This window comes from Streptopelia decaocto, assembly GCF_964273445.1.
Source record: "Streptopelia decaocto genome assembly, chromosome: 2".
Lineage (NCBI taxonomy): Eukaryota > Metazoa > Chordata > Aves > Columbiformes > Columbidae > Streptopelia > Streptopelia decaocto.
In genome coordinates, this window is record NC_138655.1 from 50,084,189 (window position 1) to 50,099,887 (window position 15,699).

A 15,699-nucleotide genomic window follows, 5' to 3' on the forward strand; every position below is an offset into this window, starting at 1 on the left:
AAGACAAAAAAATTAGTAGTTTTTAAAATGTCCTGTTGGTATTATAAAAATGTACATTTAAATTTATAAGAACTTGTCATAGTGTCCATCCCCTTCTCTTTCTACATGCTTGAGCATTACAGATTAAAAAATGTCCAGCAAATTGAAATAGTAACTTCTATGATTATATTTTTACTCTACAATTAGAAAAGCCACTGAGGCCATTATATGAGCAGGCAGCAAGGCATCTTCTTATTTAAACCAGCTTTTAGTTTTACCTTTCCTCTACGCCCATTGCCACCATCTTGATCTTCCCATTGCCAGTCAACTCCACGCACCACCCTGGCACCTGCAAAGATTCCTCTTGCTGTAATTTTCTTTGATTTACGGCGAGACTCCAACAATACCCTGAAGTTATTGAAAGAAGAACCCACAAATGTCAAGATAATAAAGAAAGTCCAAGACAAATCTTTGGGGATGGGAAGGAAGGAAAGCATCTTGAAATAAAAATAACCCCACAAACACAGATTTCAGTGCATGAATAGCATTCATTCAATTCTCAACTCGAGTAGCAGCCCAAAAGATAAAAACCCATTATTTCACCAAATCTGATTTATTGTATAATTAGTTTTGAATTCTAATCGTAATTTCTTCTCCAAAATTCCTAGTACAAGCAATAATCTTGTAAACACATACATATAGAACTGTACTCTTACTATTAAAATCATTAAAGAAACAAAAAGTTATATAAACACTACATATCTGTATCTTGTAGATTCACTCTAGGCCAATATTACTGTCTTGCAATAGCTCTGCCATTTTTGTTCAGAATTATGCTATTAAGAGCTACATCTCTTTCCCCTCCGTATCACAGTTTATTTTCTACATACTTCTTACAGCATACCTCAGCAAATGTAATTCCATATATCAGCCATAATATGCTATTTTTCTAAAGCAAATCTCTTATTTCCCTCTGACTTCAACTGAAGTAGAGAAGTCCAAACAGAACAGTTCATGGGTATTTAACTTACAAATCGAAACAAAGAGGCAAACATTTTCCAGCCTTTTCAGTTATCTCAAAAGTCACCTGTCTGCATGCAAACAGATTTCTTACTTCATGCCAGAAAATAGTATTTTTCAGCTGAAATTCTGAATGTTTCCCGACCTCTTCAGAAGTGTATCACCCTCCTGCTAAACTTCTAACATCCAGCAGATGGCAGACAAGGAAAAAGTTAAACAGCTGGAACTGATGCAAAGAGCACATGAAAATATTAGCCATTTTTATCTAATATAAAAGAATTTTAGAAAGATCTGAGTACCTACAAAACTCAGACAAAAACCAGCATACATTACTTCAGTATGCTGCCCATGTGATATCCCAAACTCAATAATAAAATAGAAGGAGCTGATGTTTTCCTTCATCCAAATGTCCTTTGATGCCTCTTGCCATTTTTGTTATGAGATATCCCTCCAATTCAATAGCACTGTTTTGCCCTTTTCTCCTCCTTCAAAAAATTAACTTTAATCCATTTTTCTCAATGAAGCTTGATCCAATAGAAATAGCTCCTTGACAGATGAAGCTGCCTTCTAGATAAGTTGCAAAACAGAGCTCAATGGGAAGTTACAGAGAGGGAGAAAGTGACAAGATGCAAAAGATTTCCTGCAATTCTATACATTGTGTACAATCTATCTCCAAAACTAAAACACAGACCACTTAAAACTACAAAGAAAACTTCAGCTAAAAAAAAATGAAGAAGGGAAAAAAAATGAAGAGGGGGAAAAAAAAAAGAAGAAGGGGGAAAAAAAAAGAAGAAGGGGGAAAAAAAAAGAAGAAGGGGGAAAAAAAAAGAAGAAGGGGGAAAGTCTGGTAAGCATTGTCAAAAGCAATGATATTTTAAAAAAATAAATAGAAAAATAGATTTGTATTTTGTTACCTATTCTCTATTGATTGAACTAAGTCAGCACTTTCTACTCTTGGATCCAACTTTCAAGTCTTGCTCTGCATTAAACATTATAATTGAGACACTAAGCTTATGATATCTATTTGGTACCTAGATGTGTCAGTATCAATTTCAAAAAAACAGAAGTTACTTTTTGCAAGCCACTGACCCAGGCATTTGAGCCACAGTCAAGCTTCAAGAAAAACACTCCCGAAAATAAACACAGTCCCTACAAGACACAATAGAAGAACTGAGTTTGTGTGCTCCAACAACTTTCCTTAACTGTAAAAGCACTGATAAAAGCACATCACTGAATTACAACGTATTTGTAAACCTTATTTCCCAAGAAGAGTAAAAAAAATGCTGTTTCACACATGTCACACTTAACTGAGCATCATATCTAACAAAAAGGTTCCAAAGATTTAATGAAAGAACATTCTGGAGAGTTATCACAGAAGTGATGCCACAGCACGTAGCCTTTACACAACCCTTTATAGTAGCTTTCCAAGTATTTAGTAGGAGGCAAATATCATCATTGTCACTTAACTAGTAGATAAATCATGATGGGCTTCAGATTTAGACAAATTATTTAAAGAACAATAGAACAGCTATGCAAGACCAAACTAAATGCCAATTTAGTTCAGAGTTCTTCACTGGGAGACAATAATACATGCTTAAGAACATGAAAACCAAGGCAAGGGTAGAACAACCCTTCACAGCATATTTTTTCTGCCTTCTGTAGTGAGCAGCTTAAGCAGTTCAAGTAAAAGGTTTTGTCTCCACATCATTCTGTTTGTCATAGCCCACAAGAAGGGTATTTTCCCTCAATCTGTCTACAACATTTTTGAACCTAATTAAACTTTCACATTCAGGAATTCATTGACAAATAATTTTGTGATTCTACATCACGTAACGATAACTGTCGTCGTTTTAAAGGTGCTATATGATAACACAAGACTCAGGAAGACTACAGTGAGGTTAAAAGAATTTGAGTAATCATATCCTAGCTTTTTTCTCTACTCTATTCTTTCTAAAATGTGCATGTTTTCCAGGGTCCAAAGATCTAGAGCTACTCTCCTGCACAAAGAGACAGAACCAGTAATAGAACTGACATGTCAAGCCACTTTCTTACCTAATCCAAGTTTCAGTAACCAAAACTGCAATTTCAAAGTTAACCACAATTAAGTTTTCCTATTTAATGTCATGGGGAAAAATATTACATTTTACCTTTCACTTCCTGGTGTGGTAATTCTGTAAAAACGATGCCTCAAGTGATGTTTGTCCCCGTGATAGCAAACTGTGCACAAGTCATAATTTGTGCATTCAGCACATTTCCATCGGATGCCAATGATGGGTTGCTGTCGACAAGTATCACACATAGTCCCATCATGCTTGATACCTATGAGGAGAAAAAGAAAAACAAGACTGACAACTTTGCCACAGCACCACACAGATCTCTGTTGTGCACCATAACAATTTGAAACCCTATACTAAAATGATAACAATAAAGAAAGGCTGCTAGTGATACTCTATCAGCCTATACAACTGAGGCGAAAAGATAATGGACTTCGCCCCATATCTCCAGTCGACAGTCTGTTCCTGAAATGTTTTATCTTGTCTCAGCTCAAAAAGCTGAGAAAGCTGTGCTTGTTTTTTTCCATCTATACCAATCAGAGACAGAAAGTGAGAAATGCATATATACAGGCAGTCCGAAATGTTATCTTTCGATTAAGACTATCAACACACCTTACACCACAAAGGCTACTGTGTTCAGCTGTTTGAAAATCATTGGTTTGACTTACACATTTTGTACAGAGGAAAAGATAAGTGCTTATCTCAACTCTTTTCTATTCCGGCTAAAAATTAAGCTCTCTTGGATAGAAGCCATTAGCTTCAAGAAAATCTGTTACTCTTTTTGAAACATTTTACTGCTTTATATGTTGGTTTGTTGGAAAAGAATGTGCCAAAGACAGACCAGATGTAACCTATCAGCATGTGCTCTGCCCAGCCTTCTACAGAAACTGAGTTTTCAAGACTACTTAGTCCTACAGCTTTGCCAACCTACAGCAGAGAGAAAGTTATCAGTCACAGTTTCCATCCATGTGTTTTGAATACAGTGAACAATCACAAGTTTATTTAAAAAAAAAATCAGAACAAATTCTGCTACTGTTTGGAAAAAAATTAGCAACAGGACAGAGAAGCATTGGCATTCAGTCTGTATCACAAGCTAAAAACAATCACTAAAAGGTTGTAGTAACACAGAATTTTTCTAGCCACTCACCCTTTAAAAAACAAACAACCAACAACCAAATCCCCCCAACACACACAAAAAAAAACAAACACACAAAAAAACGCAGAAACACTTAACACCGCACAGCCAAGAAAAACCAGATCACTCTGAAATTAGTGAGGAAAAAGAACGGGGTTTGTCCCCTCCAGAAGGGATGCTTTCAGCAATGACTGCCAAATTCACTATAAACCTATTAGTCACTTACGTCCAACAGCTGAGCCACTCACAATGGAGAAAAAAAAAAATAACAGTTGGAGAGGCAAAACTGAAGGAAATGCCTTCTTGTCTGATCATTTCACAAAATCATATAATAGCTGAGACAATCTCTGGGGATTGTCTACTCCTACCACCACTGCCCAAAGCAGAGTAAACTAGAGCCAGCTGCCCAAGATCATATCCAGTCAAGTTTTGAGCACCTCCAAGAATGCAGATTCCACAACCTCTGGGCAGCCTGTTCCAGCACTCAGTCATCCCTAGAGCAAAAATGTTTCTTCTTATGCTTAAGTGGAAATTCCTGTATTTCAATTTGTGCCCACTGCCTCTTGCCCTGTCACTTGACACCACTGAAAAGAGTCTGGCTCTATACCCTTTACAACCTCCATCAGGCATTTATATATGCTCTTAAGATCTCTCTGAGCCTTCTCTTCTCCAAACTAACCACCACCAGATCCCTCAGTTTCTCCTCATATCAGATGCCTAAGATCCTTTAAAACACATTTGCAGCCTTTCGCTTGACACACTCAGTATGTCCATGTCTCTCTTGCACTAGGGATCCCAGAACTGGACCCAGCACTCCAGGTGTGGCCTCACCAGTGCGGAGTAGAGGGGAAGGGTCGCCTCCCTTGACCTGCTGGCAACACGGTTCATTCCTAATGCAGCCCAGGAGACCACTGGATACCTTCATCAACACAAGAGCCATTGCTGGCTCATGGTCGACTGGTTGTCCACTAAGATCCCTAGGTCCTTTCCTGCAAAGCTGCTTTCGGCCAGCTGTCCCCAGCTTGTACTGGTGCAGAGGTTACTCTTCCTCAGCTGCAGGACTTGGCATTTCCCTTTGTTGAATTACATGACACCCCTGCTGGACCATTAATCCAGCCTGTCAAGGTCCCTCTCAATACCAGCACAATCATTTCTCCTAAACAAGAAGCCTTCTCACTCCATCTTCTTCCAACTTTGATAATAAACACATTTAAGATTTCTTGCCTCATAATTAAAAGCTTTCCTGATGCACAAACATTGGAGTAAATATTTAGTTAAGGCTGGAAAAGGCAACACAGTTTGAGCAAAGACTGCATGTAGCACCACAGAGATCTGAACACCTCTTCAAGAAACTCAAAGATAGCCTTTGGTTACTACAAAAACCCCCCAAAACTGCCTATGTTATACTAAATGATCACTCTAATTCCTGGAGTGGTTCATGACCAGGCATCCCAGCCTTGACCATAATTCTGTGCTGAAATTTTGCAGGTCTGGCACAGACAAGTTCTATAACCCAAAACGTTATTTGCCAACTCCAACTGCCAGCCAACACACCTCATCTACTATAATAATCATTCTTTTTAACTAACCTTCTACATCTAAAAAGTATTTTGTCATCTGATAACAACAACAAAAAATGCTGTTTTCCTACAAAACAACAACTTGGAAATCATTCATACATTTTCTCCCCCCACTCAACTCCATGAATGATCTTGTTCCCAACGTGGAAGGTTAGCATCAAGTAGAAAGCGATCTTTCTTGTTACATACCCTGGGACTTTGATGTCTGGTATCTGTTGATTACCTGTAACACTCAAAGACAGTATTAGCTATGATCTCGAGGTCGCTGCCTCACTGCTATTAATTGTACTGAATCATTTTACTACTTTTTTGTGGTCTTCAAGAGCAGGTAGATTACACAGACTCAGACAACCTGTTACTGTTCTGTTGCATTGCTTAAAAAGTCTAACTAGTTATGGCACCTGGGGCTGAGAGGTGGTATTTGTTTGTTGGGTTTTTCTTAATTCATCGCTAAACTTGTATTTCACATAGAAAGAGAAAAGTTACACATCTTTGGAATTTTTTTGATGGTTGCTGAACTTCAGGGAAGACAGTTTGCCAAGGATCACATTTATTTTGGCTGTAAAAGGACCAAAGAATTGGGTGCTGCAGGACTCTTTGGTCTGTCCAAGCAACAGGAAAGAGGGCAAAAAAAAGGCATAATCACAAGTCATGTAATACAGAACTAGGTCATTTCACAGTAACTTAAATAAAAACTAAACATTAGCCAGTGAGGCAAAAGCCGCTGTGGAAAAACTCAGAAAAATTTCCTTAGGAAAGACCAAGAAAAAAAAATACAAATATGTTTGACTTAAAAGTCATTTTACTGACTATAGTGTCTGGAACTTAAAAGAGAACAGTGTATGTCTGTATTTGGAGTCTCTGATTGAGAGAGTCACATTACATCTCACAGGTCCCTATGCAGCACCCTGATAGATACAGCCTTTCTTCATCCATTCCCTGACACATGATTCCAGCAGCAACACCCACTTCAGTGCATGCCTCACCTGATCATGCTGCTCCATTCTTTCCATTATGCCAGCAAAAGGCTTTTGCAGAGTTGAGCTGTAAACTGAACTAAGAAACATACCCGGCTGAAAAAAATGCCAGTAGGAAAAAATATTCAGCTGAACTGGTTTCCCAATCTCGTTCTTTGTGGCGCTGCACAACGCTGCTGGCAAGACGAACAGAGCATGGCAGGGGAGGAGGAGGCAAAGTAATTCTGTTCAGAAAGTTTAACCACTAAGAGAGCTTTCACTTCATCTCCTAAAAAAAGACACTAAAACAAGATGCTACTACTGAATCACAAAATGTGATAGTTAAACCCTTATTCATGTTCACAATACAAACAAAATGAACTCTAAATCAACAGTATGTTTTAAAGGAGGTTGAAAAATTTTATTTTTTTTTAAGTTGAGTTAGATATTACAGGTACAGGAATGTGGTGGGTTGAGCTTGGCTGGCTGCCAGATGCCCACCCAGCTGCTCTCTCACTCCCTTCCTCAATAGGATGAGAAGTGAAAATAAAAATAAAAAGCTTGTAGGTCGAGATGAAAGTGAAATCACTGACCTATTACCATCACAGGCAAAGCAGACTTGAACTGGGGGAAAAAATAAATGTATTGCCAATTTAGAAAAAAAAAAAAAAAAAAGAAAGAAAAAACAAGAGAGAATGGCAAGGAAGACAAACTAAAAACACCTTCTCCATATACTCCCCCTTTTTCCCAGACTCAACTCTTTCATTCCCAACTCCTCTATCTCTCCAGAGGAGACAGAATCACAGAATAATTTTTGTTGTAAAAGACCCTTAAGATCAAGTCCAACCATTAGCCTAACACTGTCAAGTCCACCTCTAAACCACGTTCCCTAAGTGCTACACCTTCAGGGATGGTGACTCAAGCACTTCCCTAGGCAGCCTGTTCCCACACCTGACAACCCCTTCAGTGAAGAAATTTCAGTGACGATGGACAATGGAGGGTTATGATGAGTCCATAACAGCTCCTCACACTTTTCCCCTGCCCCAGCATGAGTCCTCTCCACAGCCTACACTCCTTCAGGAAAACACTGCTCAAGCATGGGCTCTCAATGGGCTTAACTTCAGGGCATGTCCACCTGCTCTACTGTGGCCCTCCATGGGCTGCAAGGGGACAAGCTGCATCACCCTGGTCTCCATCACCATCTACTCACCAAAATGCAGTAAGGACTTGATGTTGGCACTACACACATTTGGGGGGATAGGAGGAGTCATTATTTCTGATGTTTCAGACTAGTTCTTCTCTAGCCCAGTGGACTGAACTCTCATCAGCATTGAGATATCTTTCAATTTACTTGCAACAAAAAATAAACCACTTTGTGTGCTCCAAAACACCCTATGATGTAAACTAAAGCACAGTAAACAGGAACAACCAGGAGACTAGGTCAAGTGTAGGCTCTGGAGCCAAACTGAAATCCTGACCCAAATGCAACCTGCATCTGTCACATAAACCACTTCTGCTCTTCGAAAGGAAGGCTGTTTAAGAAAGGTTGAGAAACAAAAAATTTACAAAGTTTATGTGAGGAAAGAATGCCTTAATTAAACTACTGGAATACATTAAAGTGGCATAAAAACTTCCAAATTCAAACATCAGTCCTGCAACTGGCCAGCTGTGTACCAGCAGAACACTTTAGGTCTCTAAAATGAGATATTGCAAAAACTAAACTTCCAAGTATTCGTCAAAATTTCCTAGGAGCAGACTATTTCAAAATAAAACAGGTTTTGTATCATCCTCCATGCTGCACTGGGGATGGGGGGCAAGGGAAGAAACTAGGTAACGAGAAGGTACCACACTTTCACCATGTCTAATTGCTTTTAAATAGCTGCCATTTCCTAATGTCTCTCCAAACTTAGGACACCATAAAATCCAGTATTCCTGATCTCCATTTGTCATTAATGTTTTTACTATTTGCATTTCATGTTAATTTCCTACCTCTATGTCCCTACCACAGTTATTTTTCACTTTTGCCCTCTATTCCCAAATCTTCCCTGGTTTACCTAGTCCACCAGTTCTCTGTCACCGCTCATTTATACATCAATTTTACAACCTTTGCCTACAAGTTTTTAAAACCCATGCTCACTCTTAAAGATGTAAAAGGAAATAGAAGCAGTGTTGCTCAAATTGCTATTTGAATTTATTACCAGTATCTCTCTTGTACTAAAGATAATTTTCAATATACAACTGTCCAATAAAAGAACACTTTAATGGTAAAATAAGATGTACAAGGAGTATCCATACCACTCACGGTTAAGAAAGCAGAAATAAATAGTGATTCCTATTGCTTCTCAGAACCAACGAAATCTGGTTTCCAATGGACTCTCTCATAATTCTCTACAAAAATCTAACAAGTCAAAATCCTTTCATATCATAATGACAACACTACCAGCAGACAAGGGATATCATAAATTACTTGGAAAACGGATTCATTTAGACCTCAATTTAAAAAGCAATACCAATGTTTTGTTCTTCTCATTTTTCCACTCCAGACATTTTTTTACACTATGGGCATACTTCAGGCAAACTGAAAATAAAGAATTCTTAAAGATGAACCATATTCCAACAAATTGTGTGAAAACTCAAATCAGTGTCCCCATAAACATAACTCATTAATTAAATAACCTGTTTGGCAGCAGCCAGCTGAGCAATTACTATATACAAGAGACACCAGACTTGTCAAAGCATGTGTCCTATCTGGTAAGGGTATCGCAAGATACATGAGGAGGGAGAGGATTATTGTGTCGGAGACGTGGGGGAAGGGCAGGAAGAACAAAGGATATGTTTATTACTTAAAAAAAAAAGGCTTCCCAAGTACCACTGCTCATGAAGCTGTTAGATTTTTTACTTGTGAGGAGTTCTACAAGTATTTTAAAATAGCCACCAAAAAATCTTGACTAAGATAATTTGCCTTAAATTACATTTAGTGTGCTAAAAGCATGAACAAATAAATAAATACATAGGATAAATCATCCCAGGTGCTCTATCTTTTAAAATGTTCCAACATATGTAACTACATGATGATTTACACAACTCTTCAAGGTTACTGAAAACTATTAATTCAAGTACAGAAAGCCACTCAGATCTTCAAGAGAGAACACCCAAATTTTCAATATTAGAAGAATACAGCACATAGAGCATTTCACACTGCACAGATGCTCACTGTAGCTGCAGGATAATTCCACAAGATTGCATTTCCTGACCCCAGCCCCTCTGCCACCTCCCCTTATTCAAACATGATTGTGTAAATATTTTAAGCAGGAAAATAACATTGTTACTTTGAACTGGTCATATAAAAGAGGAAATAGATGACAAGCGATTTTTTTTGCTGAAGCTTTGTAGAAAGCAAATCTTCAGGAAGAGAGTAAACACAAAGTTTCTGTAATGATCATAAGTATTATGTGAACATAGTCAGAAATGCTCGCTGCAAACATGCTACTGTACAGCCTTCACATTTGGAAAAGGCCACCTTCCCTTCTAAATATAAAGCTTGGGTTTATATACTTATAGCTTCTGCTAAGCAGCTAAGACGACTACTCCTGTTCGCTTTTTTTCCACAACACTACAAGAAAAGAGGGATTCTCACGACTCCTAGATCCTGGCAAAAGGCGACTTTACAGAAAAAAAGGATTTATTTGCAAGTCATCAGGCAACCACACTGCACTGCTAACATATCGCATCCCACCACTTACTTCATTTAAGAGGCAACTACACAGGACCAACCTGAAGTTTATTTTCTTCTAACCGAAATTTCCTTTCTTTTCACATTCTTCATTTACTAACCCCTCCCAATTGCTCTGTCTTGCTTAAAGACATGCTGGCCATTATAAATATGACCACCAACTGGCAGCTAATACAGCTAACTTGGTAAGCAGAACTGAAAAACAAAACTTCATATCACAAATCACTCATTACCCAGATGACTACATCTGGAGTGAATAGCTTATAAGACACACTTCATATAAATCATCAATGACTTTTTTATTTTAAAGACCATCTAGAATCTTAGTACTAAGGCTATTCAAGTTTTATAAAAAGTTAACATAGTCTTCCAATGCCTACAACCATTAAAATACAAGAAAAGTACATCATTAAGTCTATGGCATTAAAACAAAGGCATATACATACATGTATATGCGCATACATGTATCAAACTCAGAAGGTTGTTTGCTGTTTGTTTGGTTGGTTGTTGGTTTGGTTTTTTTTTTTAATAGAATGAGCTTCAAACATCACTTCTATAACATAATGGGTTCCTGATGCATCACCACTGTTTCTGGCTGCACAGGCCATCAAAGTAACAGGCTCATCAAAGTAACAACTCTGGCTGCAAGCACTGCTTCTAAGAACTTATAATTGAGTCTGCTTTTGAATACCTAATAAAAAGAACTCCCAGCAATAAATAATTTAATTTTGCTTTCCACTGTTGTATTTTTCTATTTATTCTCACTATAAACTTACAATCACGTTGTGACTGTAACTTTATGAACTAGATAATTTTTTTCCATTTTAAACTATAACCCATGATTTAACACTGTGCTAAGTATCATCAAACAAAATCCACCCCATATTTTATAACATTTCCTTACTAAACAGCATCCTTATTAATACCACAGTTAGAAATTCCTGCCACCTAATGCCATTTTCCTGCAAATATTTATATCAAAATTATCTAGATGCCCCCTAGAGATAATATCAAACTATCATCCAAAGTCAGAGTCCCTTATTCTAAACAATGGGTAGTCACTACCATGGAGAAAAATAAGTAACTACAAAAATGTGGAAAACTGAAAAAGGGAAGTGATTTGCCTGAGAATACAAAGTGAATCAGTAATAAAACCAGGATTTTGGTCCTAATTGACGGCATCCTAGTTCCCTTTTGCTGCTACTACTTTACAGATTTGTACTCTTCCTGTCTCCAGGATACTACGACCTCAAAAGTAACTCCCTCTAGCAAAGAGCAACCCTGGGTAGCTCCATGCAGCAGCTCCATGAGTATGATGCACGCATTGGCCAAAAACCTCAGGAAGAGACCATTTTGCAAAACCTGAAAACAGCAACGTTTCTGAGTTTTTCCCACAGCAATATACACAGTCCTACCTGAAGCAGAAACTAAAATTCTAATACAAAAGTGTAAACATAACTGAAAATCAGAAGGAATAAAGCAGAGGGAAAAAAATATCAGGGACTTAAAACTGAGTATTAGGTGTAAGCTTCCAGATGCAGTTAACACAATACCATCAGCTTGCAAATACGTCAAGCAGAGGTGGAATAACGATCACTGGAGGCTCATATTCAACATTTATGCATACACTTCAGTTTTAAGCAGAAGCAGTCCCACTGGTTTCTACATCAAATGCAGGTAAAGTTTCGAAGCATAAACATCTGTAACACAAGGATCAACTACTTGAAAGACTACTCTTAACTTCTTGTTCCAAGGTCCAATTCAAAAGATTTTCACCTCATTTTAATAGCATCTACCCTCCAAAACAGCAACAAAAACGAACCACAAAGCCAGGAGAGACGAAGGTACTCAGACATACAAAAATTAAATCCACCTCAAAGGCTCAGAATGCAATGTGTGGTGTGTTTAGTGTTGTATTCTTTTTCTTAACAACATTTTTGTAATTAATTAGAATTAATTCCATGATGCTGTCTCTTCAAAAGTCTGTTAGGTTCAACGCACTGCTGTAATTTTTCTTTCTGTAACACTACACCTAGCTGGCTCAAAGATGGTCTCTACTCTTCATCAAACTGAAAAACACGTCAGAAAAACAGTACGTCTAAGCACCAACAAATAGGTCCAATCACTTCATTATTGAGGCAATCCTGCCCAGCCCAAAATCACCTCACTGTACTTCTGATGAAACTAAACAATATATTTCTCTTTGTGAGTTTTAACTGTAAAAACAGGTGCTAAAATGAACATTTCCCTGCAGTGTTTGCAACACTAACACTGCCGCATAATGCCAGTGCAGATATAAATCCATTGTCCAAACTGACTGTATTTAAAGCATGAATATCAGGCACCCAAGTAATTACAAGAATGAACGAATGCATTTTTTTCCCAGTACCTTCACTATTTTACAGCAGGTCTGGCAATGCAGATAAAAGGCAACACGCAGATTACAAGACAAAACACTGTTTCAACCACTTAATGTAATCTTTAGCAAAAAGGTGTTACACCTCTTTTCTGCAGTCCTCCCTCTACTTGACTCAGAAAGACTGTCACCATTTTACAAAGCAGCTCTGAAATTTAAATCCAAGGCGAGAGGTGGGGGGAACAAACCAAAACACTGAGGTAACATCCTCACTGTCCCCCACCCAGGCACACGGGGAGCCCGCTCTCTATGGCAAATCACTTTTGCTTTGTCTACCCCAATTTAAATGTCCCGGGACAACTCCTCTCCCCGCGGCCACACACTATGCATTTATTCTGAGTGTGTACCTATACATTTGCACACACACATATAGCCACCCACGCGCAGCCATGGGGAGAGGGGAGAGTAGCCGATTTTCTGCCCCCCCCCCCCCCCCAAAAAAAAAGAAAAAAAAAAAAAAGAGAGAAAGGCACAGCCCGAAAAGGGAAAGGAGGGGAGCAATCCGCCTCTAGGATCGGGTCCTGATCCGCACCCCCCGGCCACGACAGGGTCCTGTGGGTTCGCCTCTTCCCTCCCCCCGGCCCGGCCCGCTCACCGGTGGGCGCGCTGTCCAGGATGCGCAGGTCGTAGGCCCCGGAGCAGCGGTAGTTGGCGGCGGTGCCGTTGTCCCACACCACGACCACCTCCTCGGGGCTCTCGAAGCTGCGGACGGTGCCCACATGGCCCTCGCCGCCATCCTGCTTCCCCCACTTCCAGTCCGGTCCCCGGACCACCCGGGCCCCGACTCCCTCCACCATCACCCGGTTGTTCCGCGAACTGCTCATCCCGGCGACGCCCCGCGGGCCCGGGCCCCGGGGCGGCAGGAAGGGGCGCGCAGCCCGGAGGCGGCGGAGGGGGACCCCGATGGGGACGGCTGCCTCGGCCGCAGGGAGGGAGGGCACGGGCCGCGGGTGCCGGTGCGGCGAGGGAGAGACGGGAGCGGGGGGGAGAGGGGCAATCCTGACGCGACGGTGAGCGGGCGAGAGAGGGACCGTTCCGACGGGCCGGGGGACGCGACTGGGGCGAGAGGAGCCGACGGGCGGGAGCCTTCGGCCGACTCTTCTCCTCGCTTCCTCCCTTCCTACCTACGCACCCATCCCCGGCGCCGCAGCGGCTGCCCCCGGCCCGCGGCGCCCGCCCGCACCCCGCAGCCTCCAGCCACCGCTGGCCCCGCACACCCGCCGCTACATCCGGGAACTGCGGCCGCGACGGCGGCGGCACCAGGGAGACCGGCGGCGGCCGCCAGCGCTCGGCGCGCCGCGCATGCGCTCGGGCTCTGGGCTTCTGCGCAGCCGCAGCGCCGGGGTGGGGGGGCGGACCGGGCGGGGCGGCGCTTGAGCGCCACCTGCGGGGCCGGGGTGGGCACTGAGCGTCGCGGCCGGTGCCCCAGTGCCGTGACCGTCCCTTCCCCCTTCCCTTAATGGGCCGCGGGCCTGTGCCGGTGGAAATGGGAGGAATGAGAGGACGCAGAGGAGGGAGCGGGGGTGAATAAACCCCTGCCGGCAGAGCTGCCTGGGGCTTCCCCACATCCTTCTGGGGGCGCGGGCGCCCATGAGGCCCCGCGGGCGGCGGCCCCGTCCCGCGCTGAGCTGATTGCGGCGGCAGGGGGAGCGCTCCAGCTTCCCAAATCGCCCTCTTCGCCTCCCCGTCAGGTGGAGTTGCCCGTATCGCCACTCCTTTAGTGACAGAGGGATTATCAATTAAACTGTATCAACTAAGTCTTGTGCTGTCTGCTTCAGGTAAATCTGTGTTGTGTTTTCCCCATTTTTCAGTTACGTCCGTGCCCTGAAATCCCTTTTTCTTTTCAGACTGTGGACGTGAGCCTTGCATGCTATTGAGGTGAGTCTAGTGGGGCTGTGCTGCTGTAGCCCACGAGCTTTTTTTAGCTCGTGTTCAGGTGTTCCAGTCAGCAAAAGCGGGGAATCTGTGTCCCTACCTGCCCTTCCCACATCAGGGCACCCCTCACGGAGGGTGTGCCTACTCAAACTTGGAGCACATACCTGCAATGTAATTCTTTATAAACTACCCTCTTTGTCAGCACTCTCACAATGCTCAAGGATTTCCTTCAACTCCACACATCCTGGCTAATCTTATAGAGAATCATCATAGAATCACAGAATGTTTTGGGTTGGAAGGGATCTTGAAAATCATCTAGTTCCAACCCTCCTGCCATGGGCAGGGACACCTTCCATTAGACCAGGCTGCTCAAAGCCCCATCCAACCTGGCCTTGACCACTTCCAGGGGCATCCATGAGTCCTCTGGGCAACCTGTGCCAGTGCCTCACCACTCTCATTCTGAAGAATGTCTTTCTTATATTTAATCTAGATCTACCCTCTTTCAGTTGAAAGCCATGACCCCTTGTCCTATCACTACATGCCCTTGTAAAAAGTCCTTCCCTTTCCAGCTTTCTTGTAGATCCTCTTTAGGTACTGGAAGGCTGCTATGAGGTCTCAGCTCGCAGCCCCAGCTCTCTCAGCTCATCTTCCCAAGAAAGTGTTCCAGCCCTCTGATCATCTTTGTGGCCTCCTCTGGGCTTGCTTCAACAGGTCCATGTTCTTCTTATGTTGGGGACTCCAGAGTTGGATGCAGGACTTCAGGTGGGGTCTCACCAAGACAGAGCAGAGGGGCAGAATCACCTCCCTTGGCCTGCTGGTCATGCTCCTTTTGATGCCACCTAGGATATGTTTGGTTTTCTGGGCTGCAAGTGCACATTGCTGGGTCATGTGGCAATTGATTCTCTGATTGTTTTTGACTCTCTCTAATCATGCTCTGTGTTAACTTTTAAA

The 15,699-nt window shown here is 41.8% G+C and overlaps 1 protein-coding gene across 3 annotated transcripts in view; it reads right to left on the reverse strand.

Moving 5' to 3' along the window:
* Nucleotides 1–14,153, reverse strand: part of MIB1 (MIB E3 ubiquitin protein ligase 1) — a 79,729-nt gene extending 65,576 nt beyond the window's left edge. For all 3 annotated transcript variants that reach the window (XM_082044386.1, XM_082044385.1, XM_082044384.1), the window contains exons 1-3: nt 13,469–14,153; nt 3,147–3,318; nt 258–387 (exon numbers count right to left, since the gene is read on the reverse strand). In XM_082044386.1, the coding sequence (XP_081900512.1) occupies nt 258–387; nt 3,147–3,318; nt 13,469–13,697 (531 nt within the window). In that variant the 5' untranslated portion in view covers nt 13,698–14,153. The remainder of the gene's footprint in view (nt 1–257; nt 388–3,146; nt 3,319–13,468) is intronic.
* Between the last annotated feature and the right edge of the window lie 1,546 nt (nt 14,154–15,699).